This window comes from Hemicordylus capensis, chromosome 2 (genome assembly GCF_027244095.1).
Source record: "Hemicordylus capensis ecotype Gifberg chromosome 2, rHemCap1.1.pri, whole genome shotgun sequence".
Lineage (NCBI taxonomy): Eukaryota > Metazoa > Chordata > Lepidosauria > Squamata > Cordylidae > Hemicordylus > Hemicordylus capensis.
Window position 1 is genome coordinate 241,445,568 of NC_069658.1, and position 18,671 is coordinate 241,464,238.

General features: G+C 47.9%; 1 protein-coding gene across 1 annotated transcript; it reads right to left on the minus strand.

Annotated features, from left to right (window-relative positions):
• Nucleotides 1-1,142: 1,142 nt before the first annotated feature.
• Nucleotides 1,143-18,336, minus strand: LOC128347443 (zinc finger protein 420-like). The gene is made up of 6 exons (XM_053302124.1): nucleotides 17,922-18,336; nucleotides 16,962-17,450; nucleotides 13,597-13,723; nucleotides 6,112-6,194; nucleotides 5,825-5,951; nucleotides 1,143-5,109 (listed from the first exon to the last, which is right to left on the minus strand). Exons 2-6 carry the CDS (start codon nucleotides 17,358-17,360, stop codon nucleotides 3,053-3,055), a joined length of 2,793 nt encoding a protein of 930 aa, XP_053158099.1. The 5' UTR covers nucleotides 17,361-17,450; nucleotides 17,922-18,336; the 3' UTR covers nucleotides 1,143-3,052.
• Nucleotides 18,337-18,671: the final 335 nt, after the last annotated feature.

Here is an 18,671-nt window from a genome sequence, read left to right on the forward strand (position 1 = left end):
TGAGATACCGCCTAATATAAAATCTCTAGGCGGTGTTTATTTGCCGAATATAAAATCTCTATACCATTGCAGAGGTGTATAAAATTACACCTGGAGTAGAGAGACTGGAAAGAAAGAATTTTTTCTCCCTATCACAACACTAGAATGAGGGATCATTCCATGAAACTGAAGGCCAGGAAATTTAGGACCAACAAAATGAAGTACTTTTTCACACAGCACATCTGTGGAGATCTTTTCCACAAGATGGGATGATGGCCACTAGCTTGGGTGGCTTTAAAAAGGGGCTTAGACAAATTCATGGAGGACAGGTCTGTCAATGGCTACTAATCTGGTGACTATAAGCCACCTCCAGCCTCAGAGGCAAGATGCCTCTGAATACCAATTGCAGGGGAGCAGCAGCAGACCCTCAGCTCTTGCTTGTTGGCTTCTCAGGGGCATCTGATAGGCCACTTTGTGAAACAGGATGCTAGAATAGATAGGCCTTGGGCCTGATCCAGAAGGGCTGTTCTTATGTTCTTACATTTAATCCTTAAATTAATAAAAAGTTTCAAGCACAATTCGAGGCTTATCTAGTTTAAGCTGCTAAACCCACAGCCACAACTGTATCCAGTTCCAAATAATCTATAAAGGTGTGGTCTAAAAAAGAAATTAAACCAATATTCTTCATTATTTTAGGGATGCCTCTTAAATTTGTCATTTCTAGTAAGGTCCTTTACTTCTTACAAACTATACTTTATTTTATTCCACTCAAATACCTTTCTCCCAATCAATCGTAATGTTTTCCAATTTCTAATGTATTCTGTTAATCAATATTTCCCAACTTCATGTGACTCATTTAACATTCACATTACCTATTTGAGAAATTAAGTAAAGCCCTACTGGAGCAGGCCCAAGTTAGCCATCTACTCCAGCATTCCATCCCACACAGTGGCCCACCAGATGCCCCTGAGAAGCCCACAGGCAAGAGGTGAGGGCATGCCCTCTCTCTTGCTATTACTGCCCTGCAACTGGTATTCAGAGGCACCCTGCTTCTGAGCCAGGAGGTAGCCTATAGTCATCAATCCAACAGCCACTGATAGACCTGTCTTCCATGAATGTGTCTATAAGAACATAATTACAGTTACTTAAATCATATTAAAATATTTTACAAATAAGAATTTTATTTTCATGATACCTAAGGCAATAAATGCACTTCGTACCACTCTATAATATTCAGATAGATCTTTTGACCACAACAATAAGGTAATTTATGTAGTAGGAATTCTATACCTTAAAAGGCATCTTAGAGTGTAATGTGCGTTATAGTACGAGAGACATGCAGGTCTTAATGCATCAATGCATGTATTAATGGATCAATATATTAACACAAAAATACTTTAGGAATTTCAAATATTTCATACTTAATGGCTCATTAACCACTGTACAAAAGTTAACAAACCCAAGAAAAAATGCAGATAATAAATCTAACAAAAACATATATGCACACCAACGCACAAGCCCACCCTAAATGCAAGGATGTGTTTTGTTTTGTTTTGATTTTGCCCTGGTTGAATTAGCATGTTCGCTGGAAGTATTAGGGTTCCCACCACCTCCCTTTTTTTTGTTTAGACTTTATCTTGTGCTGCCACCATATGATAAGGTTTGTTACTCTGCCCTTAGTGAATATCTCCTCTTCGCAATGTAGCCTTGTGAGGGCAGAACAGGATAAATGGTCAGTACATATGAAACAACCAAGTGTAAATTGTGAAACACCTAAGAAGAAGTTTATTATTGGTTTAAAATGGTAACAGAATTCCTACTAAGGAGGCCACATGAACTTCATTACAATGTTGCTATTTTGTGCGATTGTGAAGCACAATCCTGAGCATGATATGTGACCTCCTTGTCACACATCCTCCTTAAGCTTGCTAAGCGGACTAGGACAGGGGTATATATTGTCTTATTAGTGCAACTTGTTCTGAAACCCACTTTCCAAACCCAAAGTACTGCTCCAGTTCACCACTGGTCTCCTACAGTCTCTGCTCAATACGTCCCCAAAGTTTCCTACAAAACACCCTGAACAACCCCCTTGCTCAGTCTTCTACAGGAGCTCTCACACTGACCTCTTCCTTCTTTCATTACTGGTCCCTCTCTAGCCAACACTCCCCACTTCCTAACTGTCATCACTTGTCATTCTTTTTTTTCTTTTTTTTAAAGACAGTTAAAAAGACAACCTTTGCTTCCCTACCCTCTAAAACCCTCTGTTTGTGGACATCTTCTTACAAAGATGCATGCCAGTTTCTGGTTGCTACAGCTCAGTTTTTACCAGCTCTCCGTTGAGATGCATCAAGTGCAACTAAGGGAGTAGACTGGGGAAGCAGAACTTCTAGAATTTCTGCCTGGATGTGCCACGTCCTTTCTCAGCTCAGTGTCCAGCTGAAAGATCAAGGCCAAGTGTGGGTACATGAAGCCTCATTTGTGGAGCCAGCATAATAAACCAATTTGTAAAAGGTCTACATAGCTTACACGGTATGGAAGTTATGATGGGCACCTAAACCTGTAATTTTCATTCCCTTTCATGAGGGGAAACGGAAAGCCTCTTAACTCTTGTCTTAAAGCGGGTTTTTTTGTTACTGAACTGCAGCTCTTTCCACACTCAAAGCATTTATATTGTTTTTAGCCTGCATGGCTTATTTGGAGGGAAGGACATTTTTGCATACTGAGTGACAAAAATAAATAACCTAATAATATCCTAATAAAACTGTGTGCATTGTTTCATATGGTGGAAAACATGAGCTCTGGAGTTCTTCCCACACACCAAGCATTTAAATGTTATCTCACCTATTGTGAATTATTTCATTATTCTTAAAACTTGTGCTCTGACTGAACCTTTCTCTAAACAATTAAATGGCCTTTCTCCTGTGTGAATGGAGATGGTTAGAAGGATCTGGTTGCTGAGGTAAACTCTTCACACACAACAAAGGTTTAAATGATTTCTCTCCACTGTGAATTTTTTCAATGTTTTGTAAGGTCTAACTTGTGACTGAGGTCATTCCACATGAAATTGGAACACTTAGATGGGGAACAAATCCCCGTGAGGATTTTTATGAATTTTTTCATGTCTTCTAAGAGCTCTGCCCAAACGGAAGCTCTTTCCACACTCCAAACATTTAAATGGTTTCTCGCCTGTGTGAATTCTTTCATGTATTTTAAGAACTGACTTCTTTCTGAAGCTCCTCCCACATTCCAAACATTTAAATGGTTTCTCGCCTGTGTGAATTCTGTGATGATCTGTAAGACATGAGCTCTGAGTGAAGCTCTTCCCACACTCCAAACATTTAAATGGTTTCTCCTCCATATGAATTCTTTCATGTATTTTAAGAACTGAATTCTTACAGAAGCTCTTCCCACATTCCAAACATTTAAATGGTTTCTCGCCTGTGTGCATTCTTTGATGTTCTGTAAGATATTTGTTCTGGCTGAAGTTCTTCCCACACTCAAAACATTTAAATGGTTTATCCTCCATGTGAATTCTTTCATGTATTTTAAGACCTGAGTTATTACAGAAGCTCTTCCCACACTCGAGACATTTAAATGGTTTCACTCCTGTGTGAATTCTTTGATGTTCTGTAAGATGTGAGCTCTGACTGAAACTCTTTCCACATTCCAAACATTTAAATTGTTTCTCACCTGTGTGAATTCTTTGATGTTTTTTAAGACCTGAGTTATGACTGAAGCTCTTCCCACACTCCAAACATTTAAATGGTTTTTCATCTGTGTGAATTATTTCATGTGTCTTAAGAGCTGAACTTGACCTGAAGCTTTTTCCACACTCAAAACACTGAAATGGTTTCTCGCCTGTGTGAATTCTTTGATGTTCTTTAAGTCGTGAATTATGACTGAAGCACTTCCCACACTCGAAACACTGAAATGGTTTCTCGCCTGTGTGAATTCTATGATGTTCTATAAGATGTGAGCTCTGACTGAAGCTCTTCCCACACTCCAGACATTTAAATGGTTTCTCCTCCATGTGAATTTTTTGATGTTCTTTAAGACGTGAATTATGACTGAAGTTCTTCCCACACTCCAAACACTGAAATGGTTTCTCCTCCATGTGAATTCTTTCATGCCTTTTAAAAACAGACATCTTACTGAAGCTCTTCCCACACTCCAAACATTTAAATGGTTTCTCACCTGTGTGAATTCTTTGATGTTCTGTAAGATGTGAGCTCTGACTGAAACTCTTCCCACACTCCAAACATTTAAATGGTTTCTCACCTGTGTGAATTCTTTGATGTTCTTTAAGACGTGAGTTATGACTGAAGTTGTTCCCACACTCCAAACACTGAAATGGCTTGTCCTCTATGTGAATTCTTTCATGTCTTTTAAGAACTGACTTCTGTCTGAAGCTCTTCCCACACTCCAAACATTTAAATGGTTTCTCGCCTGTGTGGATTCTTTGATGTTCTATAAAATATTTGTTTTGACTGAAGCTCTTCCCACACTCCAAACATTTAAATGGTTTCTCCTCCATGTGAATACTTGCGTGTCTCCTAAGATCTGAGGTATGTCTGAAACTCTTCCCACACTCCAAGCATTGGTACAATTTTTCTCCTGTGTGTGTTCTATGATGTTCTTTAAGATATGAGCTCTGACCGAAATTCTTCCCACACTCCAAACATTTAAATGGTTTCTCACCTGTGTGAACTCTTTGATGTTCTGAAAGACGTGAGTTCTGTCTGAAGCTTTTTCCACACTCCAAACATTTAAATGGTTTCTCTCCTGTGTGAATTCTTTGATGCATAATAAGGTTTGAGTACCGACTGAAGTTTTCCCCACAATCAAAGCACTTAAATGACTCCTCCCCTAACTTCTCTCTCCAAATAAGGCTTGATTTACAATGGAAACTTTCCTCACATGTTAGGTGCTTTCTCCATTCATTTATTTTGTCCATTTTTCCTTGGATTGGGGTTTCATGGTGGTCACCAGCATGAAGAGCAGTGGATTCATTCCTCCTTTCTTTTCTTATTTCAGTTTCCTTTCTCTGCTGTCCTTCCTTTTTACATTTCACTCTTTCCACTAATGTTCTAAAAAGTTCTCCCTTATTCTTGCTCTTCCACTCATCACCTGCTGTAAGAGAAAAAGAAAGATAGCACGAATTACAAGGAGAAATAGAGCCTGATATCAGGCAACAGACTCAAATAGCTTCTATCACAATTGAGAAAACAGACTTCAGAAGAGATAACTCTTGATACATATGAAATAGTGGCCAGTGATTGGCATTAAATGAAGGATGGTCAGGCACTGAGAAGTGGATTATGGAAACCTAGATTTTAGCTCCCCACCCAGCTGAGAAGTTGACTGAGTGGCCTTTTCCAATCACTTTTTCTCAGCTAAATCTATTGCCCAGGGTTGTTTCCAGTATAAAAGGAATAACCCACCATTGCTGCTCATAACCACTTATAAGAAGCGCAACATATATGAGAGATATGTCAAGAGCAGAAGAGGATGCATTTGTTTATAGGGGGTCCCAGGCTTAATCCCCAACACATTCAGCTGAAGGATCTTGGCAGCAGGATTTGGTAGGCTGGTACATGAGACTTGGAAGAGATGCTGTCGGTCAGCATGGACAAGGTTCAGCTAAATGGATTAATAGCTGTTTTTAGTCCTTGTAATGCGAGTCATTCATACAGGATTAGCATTTCCCCTAGAACGCGGATTCCTTCACAACTTGGATAAAGAGAGAGCTTCACCAGAAGAACTAACCAAAAGATGACACTCTGTACTGAGCTACACACGGACACACACACACACCAGCAATTTCCAGATAAAGAGGGAGCCTTACCCAGAGAGGCCACATTCTGCCTGTTCTCCTCCATGACTTCTCTGTGCAGGGCTCTTTGGTCTGCATCCAGCAGAGCCCACTCCTCCTTAGTGAAATGTACAGACACCTCCTCAAAAGACACAGCACTCTGAAAGAAGAAAGTATTTTTGACTTCAAGGGGGGGAAAACAATCATCCCCTTGTAAAGAAACTCAGGATAATTAAGGTGAATCATTCAAGGTGAAGAAAGAAATTATTTCAGACTCAGGGGAAGGCACCTGCCTGTCTCCTCTGTGATGCCTCCCCTACCTGATCTGGTCGTATAGAAGCCTTTTCTCCACCACTACCCAAGACAGAAGAGCTTGGACAAATCACCACTGCTATGCCATGGCCTATGAGAGAGAGAAAGAAAACACTGGTCAGGGGAAGATTTACCCTTTATAAACATTGTCAATCTCAGGTCCTTATAAGGGGGAAGAAAAACAGATCTCCAGATTTATGTAGAATAGCCTGGGGAGAAGGATTCACCTCATAGTGGAGTAACTATTGTGCTTTTTGTGACAGAGGCATAAAACTTACAGGGATTCTGCAGTTTATTGTCCTAAGCGTTTACAGACAGGGAGACCCCATCATATATGAGGTTGAGGTTTTTTGCCCCAGTGTGCTTCACTTTACACTTCCTTACATTGAACTGCATCTGCCATTTTGTTGCCCACCTATCCAGTTTGGAGATATTCTTTTGGAGCGCCTCATAATCAGTTTTGAATTTCACTGTCCTAAATAGTTTAGTGTTATCTGCAAATATGGCCACTTTGCTGCTTTCCCCAACTTGAGACTGCCTTGGTCGCTCTAGTGGATGACCTACGCCGGGAACTAGACAGGGGGAGTGCGTCCCTGTTGGTTCTGCTGGACCTCTCGGCGGCGTTCAATACCATCGACCATGGTATCCTTCTGGGCTGCCTCTCAAGTATGGGAATCGGAGGCACTGCGTTGCAGTGGTTCCGGACCTTTCTTGAGGGGAGGGTCCAGAAAGTGGTGCTGGGGGACTACTGCTCGGCCCCGTGGCCATTGGCCTGTGGGGTCCCGCAGGGTTCGGTCTTGTCCCCCATGCTGTTTAACATCTACATGAAGCCGCTGGGAGAGGTCATCCGGGGATTTGGACTGAGTTGTCAGCAATATGCGGATGACACTCAGCTCTATCTCTCCTTGTCATCTGATCCTAGGGAGGCGGTGGATGTCCTGAACCGGGGGCTGGAGGCCGTGATGCGTTGGATGTGGGCTAACAAACTGAAATTGAATCCGGATAAGACGGAGGTACTGTTGGTCAGTAGGAGAGCCAATCGGGATGAGGAGATTTTACAGGTTCTGGATGGGGTTGCACTCCCCTTGAAGGAGCAAGTACGCAGCTTGGGGGTACTACTGGACCCGGCTCTGCTTTTGGAAGCTCAGGTGGAGGCGGTGGCCAGGGGTGCCTTCGCACGGCTTCGGCTGGTGCGCCAGCTGTGTCCCTTTCTCGAGAAGGCAGATCTGGCCACGGTTACCCACGCCTTAGTCACGTCGTGGCTGGATTACTGTAACGCGCTCTACGTGGGGCTGCCCTTGAAGAATATCCGGAAACTGCAGCTAGTGCAAAACGCAGCAGCGAGGGTTTTATCCGGAGCTGCCCATTGGGAACATATCACCCCCATTTTGAAAGAGCTGCACTGGCTACCGGTTTGTTTCCGGGTCCAATTCAAGGTGCTGGTTTTGACCTTTAAAGCCCTAAACGGTTTGGGCCCGGGGTATTTGAGGGACCGCCTGCTCCCAAGGGTTGCTGCCCGCTTGACGAGGACATCTGAGGGGGCCCTGCTCCGGGTGCCGACAATGAGAGAGGCCCGGCTGTTGTGCACTCGGGACAGGGCCTTCTCTGTTGCTGCCCCCAGACTCTGGAATGCTCTCCCAGTGGCCATTCGTTCCTCGGACTCCATCATGGCTTTCAGAAAGCTTGTAAAGACTTGGCTTTTAACCCAGGCTTTTACATAATCGTTTTTACTGCTGCTTCTGGGTGTTTTTATTTGTTGTATTGTTTTATGCCTGTTTTTATATGTTTTTATACTTTTCGCATGATGCTTTTATTGTGTTTTTATTGCATGTTTTTAACTTTTGTAAACCGCCTTGGGGCTATCTTTTAACGAAAGGCGGTATAAAAATGCAAAAATAAATACATAAAATAAATAAATAAAACTTCTAGATCCCTTTCTGAAAACTGGAATCCCTTTCTGAAAATTTAAATCTTCTGGTGCAAAGCCTGATTGTAGGGACAAGTTACATATTTTTGCTAGGAAATTGGCAGTTCCACATTTGAATTCCTTCAGAACTCTTGATACCATCTGGCCCCTGCTAATTTGTTAGTTTTAGTTTTTCAAGACAATTTAGAACATCTCTCATCTCCAAATGGCCCAGTTCTTCAGCCTCCAAGCCTGACAAGCTCTGTTCCAGAGTGGGTATATGGTCAGTTTCCTCCCCCATGAAGACAGATGCAAAGAATTCATTCAGCTTCTCTGCAGTCTCCTTACTCTCTTTAATAATCCCTTTCATGCCCTCATCATCTAAGGGGCCAACTGCCTCCTTTGTTTTATGCTTCTGATATATTTAAACAAGTTTTTGTTATTCCGCTTGACCTAGCTATATGCTCCTCAAACTCTCTTTTTGCATCCCTTATTGTCTCCTTGCATTTCTAACTCTCATACTGCATCTGTGCCTAAAGGGAACTCTTTTTTCACTTAAGGAACCTCACACAAAAGTAGAAGAGAGGGATTATTGGTGGTTGTGCCACGTCACATGGATTACCTTGACGCTCCCTAACCCTCACCTCCTTGATGGAGAGGAGAGCTGGTCTTGTGGTAGCAAGCATGACTTGTCCCCACAGCTAAGCAGGGTCTGCCCTGGTTGCATATGAATGGGAGACTTGATGTGTGAGCACTGCAAGATATTCCCCTCAGGGGATGAAGCCGCTCTGGAAAGGGCAGAAGGTTTCAAGTTCCTTCCCTGGCAGCATCTCCAAGATAGGGCTGAGAGAGATTCCTGCCTGCAACCTTGCAGCAGCCACTGCCAGTCTATGAAGACAATACTGAGCTAGATAGACCAGTGATCTGACTCAGTATATGGCAGTTTCCTATGTTCCTATGATGCCAAGTACATCCGTCACAACCAGGTCCAGAGTGTGTGCCATACAGTGTATGGACACAAACTGCACCTGGCATGCCACCCTCAGTATGTGGGCACCATTGTCAGTGACCATGAAGCCCCTACAGAGGTTTGACCAACCGGATAACCAAGCCTCCACTGGTGCCTGATGACTGCTGGCAGCTCATCTGATGCACGGTTGGTGTCCAGCAGCTCCACATGCAGCAGAGCCTTGGCGGATGTGCTGGCCATGCCAACAGCACCAGATGTCATCCTCTCTCTCTCTCTCTCTCTCATTCCTGCCCTCACCAGAGTGTAGTGAGGGACAGGAAAGCAGTCTGCACTCCACTACAGCTGGTAGGAGTTCAGAGTGGTGTACATGCCTATTTTTATCCTCACAACAACCCAGTGAGGTAGGTTAGGCTGAGAAATACATGACTGGCCCAGAGTCACCCAGTGAGTTTCATGGCTGAATGGGGATCTGAACTAGAGTCTTCCCAGTCCTAGTCCAGCACTCTAACCACTACGCTATGCTGCCTTATATAATGGATTATATGGCCACAGCCTCCCTGCCATAGTCTTCCTGCATGCCCGGTACAGGGAGGGCACCACTCTCCTACTGAAGGTGATGCGTGAAGAGATTTTGAACTTGGGGGCAAGAAGATGGATCAGCCGGCGGAAGCCAGCATTCTCCACCATCTGAAAGGGACCATCTTCCCAGTAGTAATAAGACATGCCTCTTGGTGACCAGACCACTTGAGAACAGAAGCAGGAGCACGTCCCTTGCCACCACTAGTCGAGGAGACAAAAAGTGGCCTAGCACAGCCAGCAGGAACAAGAACGGTGCCCGGATGACGCTGCTTGGTATGCCCCCACATCGCCAATGTCCTCCAGCACTTGCTGACCCGTGCCTTGCAGTGGATGCAGACAGCATGTGTAGGGACAACCTGACAGTGTTCAAAATGCTCCCATGCACTGCCACCAATGGTCTTGGACAGCTTGGGTGCTGGTGGCACTACTGGGCCTGCTGGTTTGCCACCCCCCACCTCTTTCTGTGGCTGTGAAAGGCCTGGGACAACAGGAACGACATCCTCCTCCTCCTGCCCAGGCACCTTCTCCTCACTCTCGGATCCTGCGGGGTAGGCGTCAAACTGAGAAGGGGAGGAGCGGGATCTGGCTGGGCTAGCAGCCGTCACCACCTCCTCTGCCCCCACCATGGGAAGATGAGGCCCTTCTTCCCTTTCCTAAGGAGTAGAGAGCTAGTCTTGTGGTAGCAAGCATGACTTGTCCCCTTAGCTAAGTAGGATCTGCCCTGGTTGCATATGAAGTGTGAGCTCTGTAAGATATTCCCCTACTTTCCTTATACTACCCCTGCAACTGGACTAAATTTGGTCCAGATTGGTTAGGCAGTTCACAAGCTAGCCAAATTGCACCTCCATTGTTCATGAGTCCACCATCTTGAATTGGGATGGATGACATCACCACAAACTATGCGTTTGAGGTGCTCCTATGGGCCCCTACATGTGACCAAATTTGGTCCAAATCGGTTCCCACTTGCACCTCAAGTGTTCATGTGTCCGCCTTATTTAATCAGGGTGGATGACAACATTACAAACCAAAACTCACACACACACCATATGAAATAGTACATGAAAACGTGCCAACATTTATACCAAAATTTGGTAGTTTGAGGCCCACTTGCGCCTCAAATGTTCATTTGTCTGCCATCTCAGATGGATGGTATCACCATGAATGATGTTATTGGGGTATCCCTATGTGTCCCTACAGCTGTAGCAAATTTCTGGTTCAAATTGGTTAGGTGGTTCACAAGTTAACCCACGCGCCTCAAAGGTTTATACATCAGCCCAATTCAAGATGGCACAATTGCATCATCACAAATGATGCTGTTGAACTGTCCCTATGTGTCCCTACAACTGTACCAGATTTGGTACAAATTGGTTGATATTGGTCAAGGTATTGCAAAGTTGATAGGACACACACACACACACGGAATGCTGAGTGATCTCATAAGCCTACTGGAAAGTAGGCTAAAAACTGTGTTCTACCTGTGTTTGGGAGCTGTGTGTGCTCCCAGTTTTTGGTTGTGTGAAAGCAAGGTAAGGGAAAACCTGGATAGCTTTTCCTCCTATCTTGCTTCCACACAATCACTTCTACCAAGGTTTTGCTCTTACCATGCTTCCACACAGCCCAAAATTGGGAGCATACTCAGCTCCCCAAACTGTGTAGAACACAGTTTATGATTGTGTGAATGGCCTCATTGATTAGTCAAACAACCATATCAAACCACAGTGATATAAAAAAGAAGGCAGAAGCAAAGCAGAAAGATTGAGACCTAAAAGGGAGCATGTATGAAGAACTTGGGTCTAAAAACAAGACAATCATAAAACAAGGATGGTTGAGTGGGGGATACAGTTGTAGAATTATGCTAGCTTTGTGATAGTAGTGATGCATAAAGTACTTGGCTAACTTGCAAGTTTACAAAGATCCAGAAATAAGAAACAATATATTAATTTGTAACAGTGAAATACTTGGCTGAATCGTAAGCTTATAATAATCTAGAGATAAGAAACAATATACTAATTTGTAATAGCTCATTTCTGTAACTCTATGAGCCATGTGATCTTGACAAATTAAGAAACTTAGGCAGTGCTTACAAACAGTATGTATGGAGGAATGCATGAGTGAGCAACATCAAGTGTGCCCCAGCCCCACTCCCTTTCGAACACGAACAATGTTGGGAAAGATGCCAAAGGCCTGAAGAATTGGTGAAAGCCAGGGAGAACTGCCAAAGACATTGTAAAGGAGAAAGAACTGGGAATAGAACAAAAAGATAAGATGAGTACGTCTTGTGATCATGGAAATTGAAGTGGACTGCAGATGTACCAACCGGAGTGGAAACATCTCTTTATAAGTCAGGCAGGAAACCAGAAGACCCCTGAGAAGCATCACCACCCAGAGTGAGGCCTCCACGCTTCTTCCAACACCCCTTTCAAAGACTGATGATCTTTGGAGTGGGGCTGGTGAGTGTGTGTGTGTGTGTGTGTGTGTGTGTGTGTGTGTGAGAGAGAGAGAGAATTAGGAGCTAGCTTGCTGTTTAAATGACTATAATAAACATGAATCATTGATTGACTAAAACCAGCTGGTGTCTGCGTCCGTTTCTTGGGGCTACCTTGTTGTTGGGCCGTGCAGTGCTAGAGGACTGAGAGTAAAATAAAGGGTCCCACACAGTCACCTGTTTTTCCACTCTGTGGATGGGGGGGGGCAAATCAGGTGGGGCTCAGGGAGTGTCCTTGGCCATAAACTCTGCTTGTGGCAGGACCAAGTAGCACTATTTCGGAAGCGCCACCACAGGCAGCCCCAGAGGGACCCTGCTTTTCCAAGGCACCCTTGAGTGCAGGGCTGTCCCTGGGGGGGTGCACTGCAGGGCCCGTGCGAGAAGCAGCTGCAGCACTTGAAGTCTCCCTTGGCAAGGTGGGGATGTTATAGGCAGGAGGGAGCCCCCCGCTCCTTGGGGCAGCACCAGCCACTGCCAGCTCCCAGCCAGCAAGAAGAAGAAGGAAGAAGAAGAAGAGAGAAATTATTTTGGCACTGAATCCTCCCTCCATTTCCAGTTTCACATGGCTCTTTGTCTTTCCCCCTTCCAACTCCAAAAAGGCTAGATCCGAGGAGGGAATACAGTTGGCCTTAGCAGATATGCAGCCTTCAGTGTCCCGCAGCCACTGAGCACACTGTGAATCCTAAGAACAGCAATTCTGCCCAGCAGCTGCCGTGGCGCCCCTTCTCCACTTTGCCAATCCAGCCACCAGCCAGCTTTCAAACGGGGCAGAAGCAGAAGCAGCTGCTCAGCCGGATTGGGCCCCTGCCTGCCCTGTTCTGCTCTATAGTTGTGCCCAGCCTCCACTCCCCCTCCCGCTCCTTGCAAGGAGCACATTACAGCCGCCGATGTGGCTGCTGCTGCTAGTGCTGTGCCACCGCTGGGCGGCTTCCTCCTCTTCAGCCACCCAGCACAAGTTGGATCTTTCCAAGGTCAAGTGGAGACTTGGTGGAGAGAACGAGGAGAGAGTGAAGGAGCCAGAGCCCAGCAAAGGAGATCAACCTGCGGAGTACAAGGCTGGCCAAGGACAGCATTGGAGAGCGGGATCTGCAGAAGCTGGCCGAGGAGTACTTGCAAAGCTAAGTGGAAGAAAAAGGGGCCATGAGCGGGGACTGAAACATACTGCGTGGAGAGGAAAAAACTGGCAAGCTCACCCGTGCACCTGAGAGTGAACATAGGTCTGCATGCACAGGAAGTGTGTGAAATTTGCATAAGGGTGAGAGAAACGGTGTGCTAGAAAAGTATTTTGTATTTCAGCATAGCCTTCAGCAGCAAAGATACGGGGGAGACATGTATATTTGGCAGGGAGACAAGGGCCCTTCTTTACTTTTTGTCACAAGGACCACTCCAGCTTGCTACGCCCCTGCTTGACTGTATTTTTAAAGAACACCTTCCTACTCATGCACCGCTCATCGGGTGATCAGGATGGGGTGGGGACAGCATTTTGACCTTTGACCCTTCAGCCCAATTTCTTCAGCCATCCCTGAACTCAAATGTGATCCATTAATCCTCACCCAGCAAGGCGGCATCTGCGTCACCCTCCTGAGAGTTCCGCCTGGACAATGGCTTTTGTCTGGTGTCCGATGGAGCCTTCTCTGCCTCAGAGACATTGGCCGTCCATTCTGCTAACTGCCCCTGAACCTGAAACACCAAAAATGATTTTTTATATATCAGGTAGGGGATGGGGAGGGGGGATGCAAAAGGAATGGAACAGTCAAAGGTGTCCTGGTGGTAGAGCGAGGAGCGTTAAGATATATCCCCCTGCAAGGAACCTGAGAGAAATCTAGACAACATAAGAACAGCCCTGCTGGATCAGGCCCAAGGCCCATCTAGTCTAACATATTGTTTCACACAGTGGCCCACCAGATACCCCTCACAGAAGCCTACAGGTATGAACTGAGGGCATGCCCTCTCTCTTGCTGTTAGAGACATTCTGCCTCTGTGGCTGGAGGTGACCTATAGCCTTCAGACTTGTAGTGATTGATAGACCTGTCCCCCATGAATTTATCTAAACACCTCTTAAAGCCATCCAGGTTGGTGGCTGTCATCACATCTTGTGGCAGAGAATTTCATAGGCTATGTGTTATGTGAAAAAGTATTTCCTTTTGTCGGTCCTTCTTGGTAAACTGTGGGGAATTTACTCTTGCCTACATATAATTATTATCTTCTTCTATTATATTAATTCTCCTGGGTGTGCCTTGGAATGTGCGTCCCAGCACCCAGCTGATTGGCTGGGCGGCGGACGCGCCTGATTGGCTGAGGCACACCCAGGAGGATTGGTCACCGCGGCAGCCAGAGGCAGCGGCAGGCCCAGTCCAGCCATGGAGGCAAGGCCCAGGAGTGGGGGGAAGAAAATGTGGCAGGGGGGCAGGGGGCAGTGGGGAGGAGATGCGGCTGGGCCTGGAAATGGAGACTGGGGCAGAAGGTGGGGGGGAAGAGGTAACCGCCGGCCCCAAAGAGCGCACAGATGCTCTGTGCGGGGTCGGCTAGTTATTATTAACTAGTATTTTTTAGCCCGTTAAAATAACGGGCGCTAGTTGGGTTACGTTTTTCCCCTCTCCTCCACCCGGCTGGGCCCACCGCCACCTCTGGCCCCACACTCTTGCCTCTCTTCTCCTCCCTCCCACCCCAATCTCTTGCCCTCTCTCCCCCTCCCACCCCTCTCTCTCCCTTCCCCTCCCTCTCACCCTCCTGTCCCAGTCCCTCTTGCCCCTTTCCCCTGCCCCACTCCCACTTGCCTTTCCCCCTCCCCCACTCCCTCTTGCCCCTCCCCCCTGCCCCACTCCCTCTTGCCCTGGCCCCTCCCCCTGCCCCACTCCCTCTTGCCCTTGCCCCTTCCCCCATGCCCCACTCCCTCTTGCCCTTGCCCCTCCCCCTGCCCCACTCCCTCTTGCCCTTGCCCCTCCCCTGCCCCTCTCCCTCTTGCCCTTGCCCCTCTCCCCTGCCCTACTCCCTCTTGCCCTTGCCCCTCCCCCTGCCCTACTCCCTCTTGCCCCTCCCCCCTGCCCTTTCTCCCCCCCTGCATTTCCCCCTCCCTTACCGGCCCGCCGCTCCTCCTCCCGGGTGGCAAACAGTTAAGCAGCGGCGAAGCAGCAGCAGGAGGTGGCGACTGGGTCCTATGCTGGCCGCGGCGGAGCCGCCACGCCACGCGGCCTGCCATGGCCACTGCCGCCGCTTGTTCATCGCTGCGGGCGGCTGCTGGACAGCCACTGCTCCCTCCATTCCCACCTTCAATCCCTGGTATCGGGGCCCACTGCGGGCTGCCCTTCCGCTGCCGGGCGGCCCCGCAACCACCAACTGCCGCCCCACCACGGCTGCGACCGCCATGGGCCTCACTCGCTGCCGCAGCCATCCTAACCTCAGTCATCTTTTGGACTCTTCTCGCCAGGCTCCATACGGCCGCCTCAGCAACAGTCGGCCGTTTCTGCCCTCCTTCCCCGCGCTCGGCCCGGATCCTGGCCCCGCCGTTTTTCTTCTCTCTCTGGTCGGGCCGGTCCCGCTGCCAACGCCTTTTTCCGCCGTCCCCCACCCCACCCCCCACGGTCAGGCCAGTCCCGCCGCCACCGCCGTCTTTCCCTGCCCCGCGTCTTTCCCTGTCCCGTCTTTCCCTGCTCCCTTCTCCCGGTCCGGGAGCCAACATGGCCGCCGTGTCCCTGCGGCCGTATCTTTCTTGGACGTTCTGGGCATGCGCTCTGTGCAGGCCCAGAACGGCCGAGAAAGACACGGGCAGGGGGACGGGATTACAACCAAGCTCTTTATTATAGAGGATTCCTGTAGACAGACCAGGGGGGTTCCTGGGGATGTGGCAAGCCACACCCCCGCTGAAGCACCTGATTGGGCAGTGGGGTTTCCATATGCAGATAGGGAGAAGGAGCCTGTGAGAGCAGAAGCACCATGGTGATTGGGCAGTGGGGATTCCATATGCAGATAAGGAGGAGGAGCCTATGCTGGTTAAGGTGAGTTGGAATGCAGCTGCTACTGGTCGGAAGATGTTCTGTCAGCAGCTTGAGGGGAATGAGCGGCCATGGTGGTGGCAGCAGCAGGGAATGGCCCGGTCAACCACTGCTGCTGCGCCTGTGAGGAGGGTGAGGGTGAGGGTGAGGGTGGGGAGGAATCTGGGGCTGAAGCTTGGCCAAGAGGCGGCCACAATGCTGCAGCCACGACCAAGAGGGCTGAGGGGGATGGAAGCAACGAGATAGAGGAGGAGAAGCAGGAGTGCGGCTCAGGTGAGGGTGGGGAGATGTCGGAGGTGAGGGGGGGCTGTGGCAGGGGGTGAGGGGAGCAATCAAGTACTAGCACACAGATGCTCTAGAGTGCATGAGAGATCCAGCACTGAAGTGGAGAGAAATAATGGCGGCAGCCAGGAGGCAGAGGGCTGGCGGGCAAAGCCCGCCAGGCGGAAGTGGTGGGTGGATGGTGGGTGAAGCCCTGCCGGCCAGGAAGAGGAGGCGGGAGGAAGCGGCAGTGGGACGGCCTGGCCCGCCCACCGGGGTGAGAGGGCAGCAGCAGGCCATTGCTCAGCCGCATGGAGGAAGCGGCAACGGCCCAGTCTAGCCTGGCCTGCAGAGGCAGGATGGCCTGGCCCGGGGGGTGGGGGTGGGCGGTGGCGGGGGAGCAGCCGGTCAGTCAGCCAGAAAGCTGGGCATGCTGGCGTTGGGAGACAGCTGGGCCCAACTAGAGACGCAGATGCTCTGTGCCCAGGCCCACTAGTTTTAGTTATTCCTCTTAACAATTAATTTTGTTCTATTTGTTTGTGCTTAAGAATTGTTTTGTGATGCCTTGAGAGTTTGTAGAAAGGAGGGATATCCATTTTGTGTATAAAGGACTGAATTAATTAACAGGAATAATTTCACATCCTACCAGGATGAAACTCTCTCACCTGCTGCAATTCCTGCTTCTTGTCCTCTTCCTGGCTGAGGAGGAAGCCTTCTGCCAGGGCCACCGCCTGTGAACTGGTCTCTGGCTCACATTCTCTGACCCAGCTCTTCATTTCCAGCGGGAGAACTGTCAGGAACTGCTCCAGGACCAGCAGATCCAGCATCTGGGTTTTTGTGTGTCGCTCTGGTTTGAGCCACTGACAGCAAAGACAGTGCAATAGGTTGCATACCTCCCGGGGCCCCTTAGCATCCAGGTCCTGGAACTGCTGGATATCTGAACTGAGCATATTTTCATGCTTATGCATTTTCTCCACAGCCTTCCCCCAGAATTCCTCACTCCTCCCCGGTGTGATGGTTTCTGTGCCAGCGGAGTCTTGCATTTCCATCTCCAATGAGGTCATAGTTGCTCTTCCTTGCAGCAGGAATGGCTGTATTTGGTGGGCTGGATGAGTTCTGCAATTCTAGTTGCTGTCTAACAAGAGATTTTTCCCCTGTAGGAAAGGAGGCAAACAACTAGAAGCTGGAGGAAGCTTCCTTCTCCTGCATGTCACAGATCCCCCATCAGGCTGAACATTACACAGTGCAGCCAAGGTCTTTCCCGGAGCCACCCACTGCGTCTCTCCTTCCACAGACCACATACCCCAGCAGCTGGATCTGCTCCCCCACACACACACTTTTGCCCTTCCTGAAGCAGCCACCCTCTTTCTCCTTAGAGCACTGCAAAGCTATGCAGGATGCAAAGCAGCCTGAAAATTCGCTCCAGTCTCCCCTCCACGTTTTGCAGAGAGGAGGAAGAGACGCTTCGGAAGGGACCCCCGGTGGATCCGCTGCACAGACCAGCACCTCCCGCTCCTCCTGGGGTGAAAAGAGGGGAGGCTCTCTCCTGCCTCTGTTCCCCGCTCACTGGCTCGGCTTTACTCCTCCATGCTAGGGGGTCCTCCAACCCACCCCTTCCTACTTACCTCCTTTCCATTTGCCACACAACCCGGACTGGGACTGGGACACTCCGGGTGTGTGTGTGGACACTTTAGGTAAGGATGGGAGCCGGAAGCAACCACTTTTGTCTCTCTGGGACTTGCGTCTCTCTCACTTTAACCCTAGGATGCCTTCTCAATAGAATGCCAAGGGGGATGTATATGCAGCAACAGAAAGGCTTCCCTGGCAGTGGAGGAGGGCATCCATTAAGAGGTTAAAGGCTTAGCTGCTCCACTCGCTCCCAGACTTGAAGCAGGACTGCGCATGTCAGGGAGGAACTCCTTGTCTCGCTCCAGAGAAGAGCCGCTTTTTCCTGGTGCTCTCAGTCTCAGCCGCTGGGAAAATACCCTTTCCCCCTTTTCAGAGGGAAGATTTAGAGTATTTCCCCTCGGCTCTAAATACTAATGTATTTAGTTAGCAATCAAACAATATAAAAATAGACATCTTTATATTGATTTTTAAAAAAAATCAATTTTTTGATTTTTTTGATTTTTAAAAAAAATCAATACATTGGATTTCAATACAGCTGCATTTCAAAAGCTCAAAACAGGTGCAATACAAAAAGCAATACTGTTGCATTTCAAATTGCAACTGTTTCCTTCCAAAGGAATCGGTGTTTGACAAACCGTGAAAAACTTTATTTCCTGACAGATATACTGAAAGATGTCTGCTAATTTTCTAATCATCATCATCATCATCATCAAATTTAGACATAAATGGAGCTACAGCTCCCCACT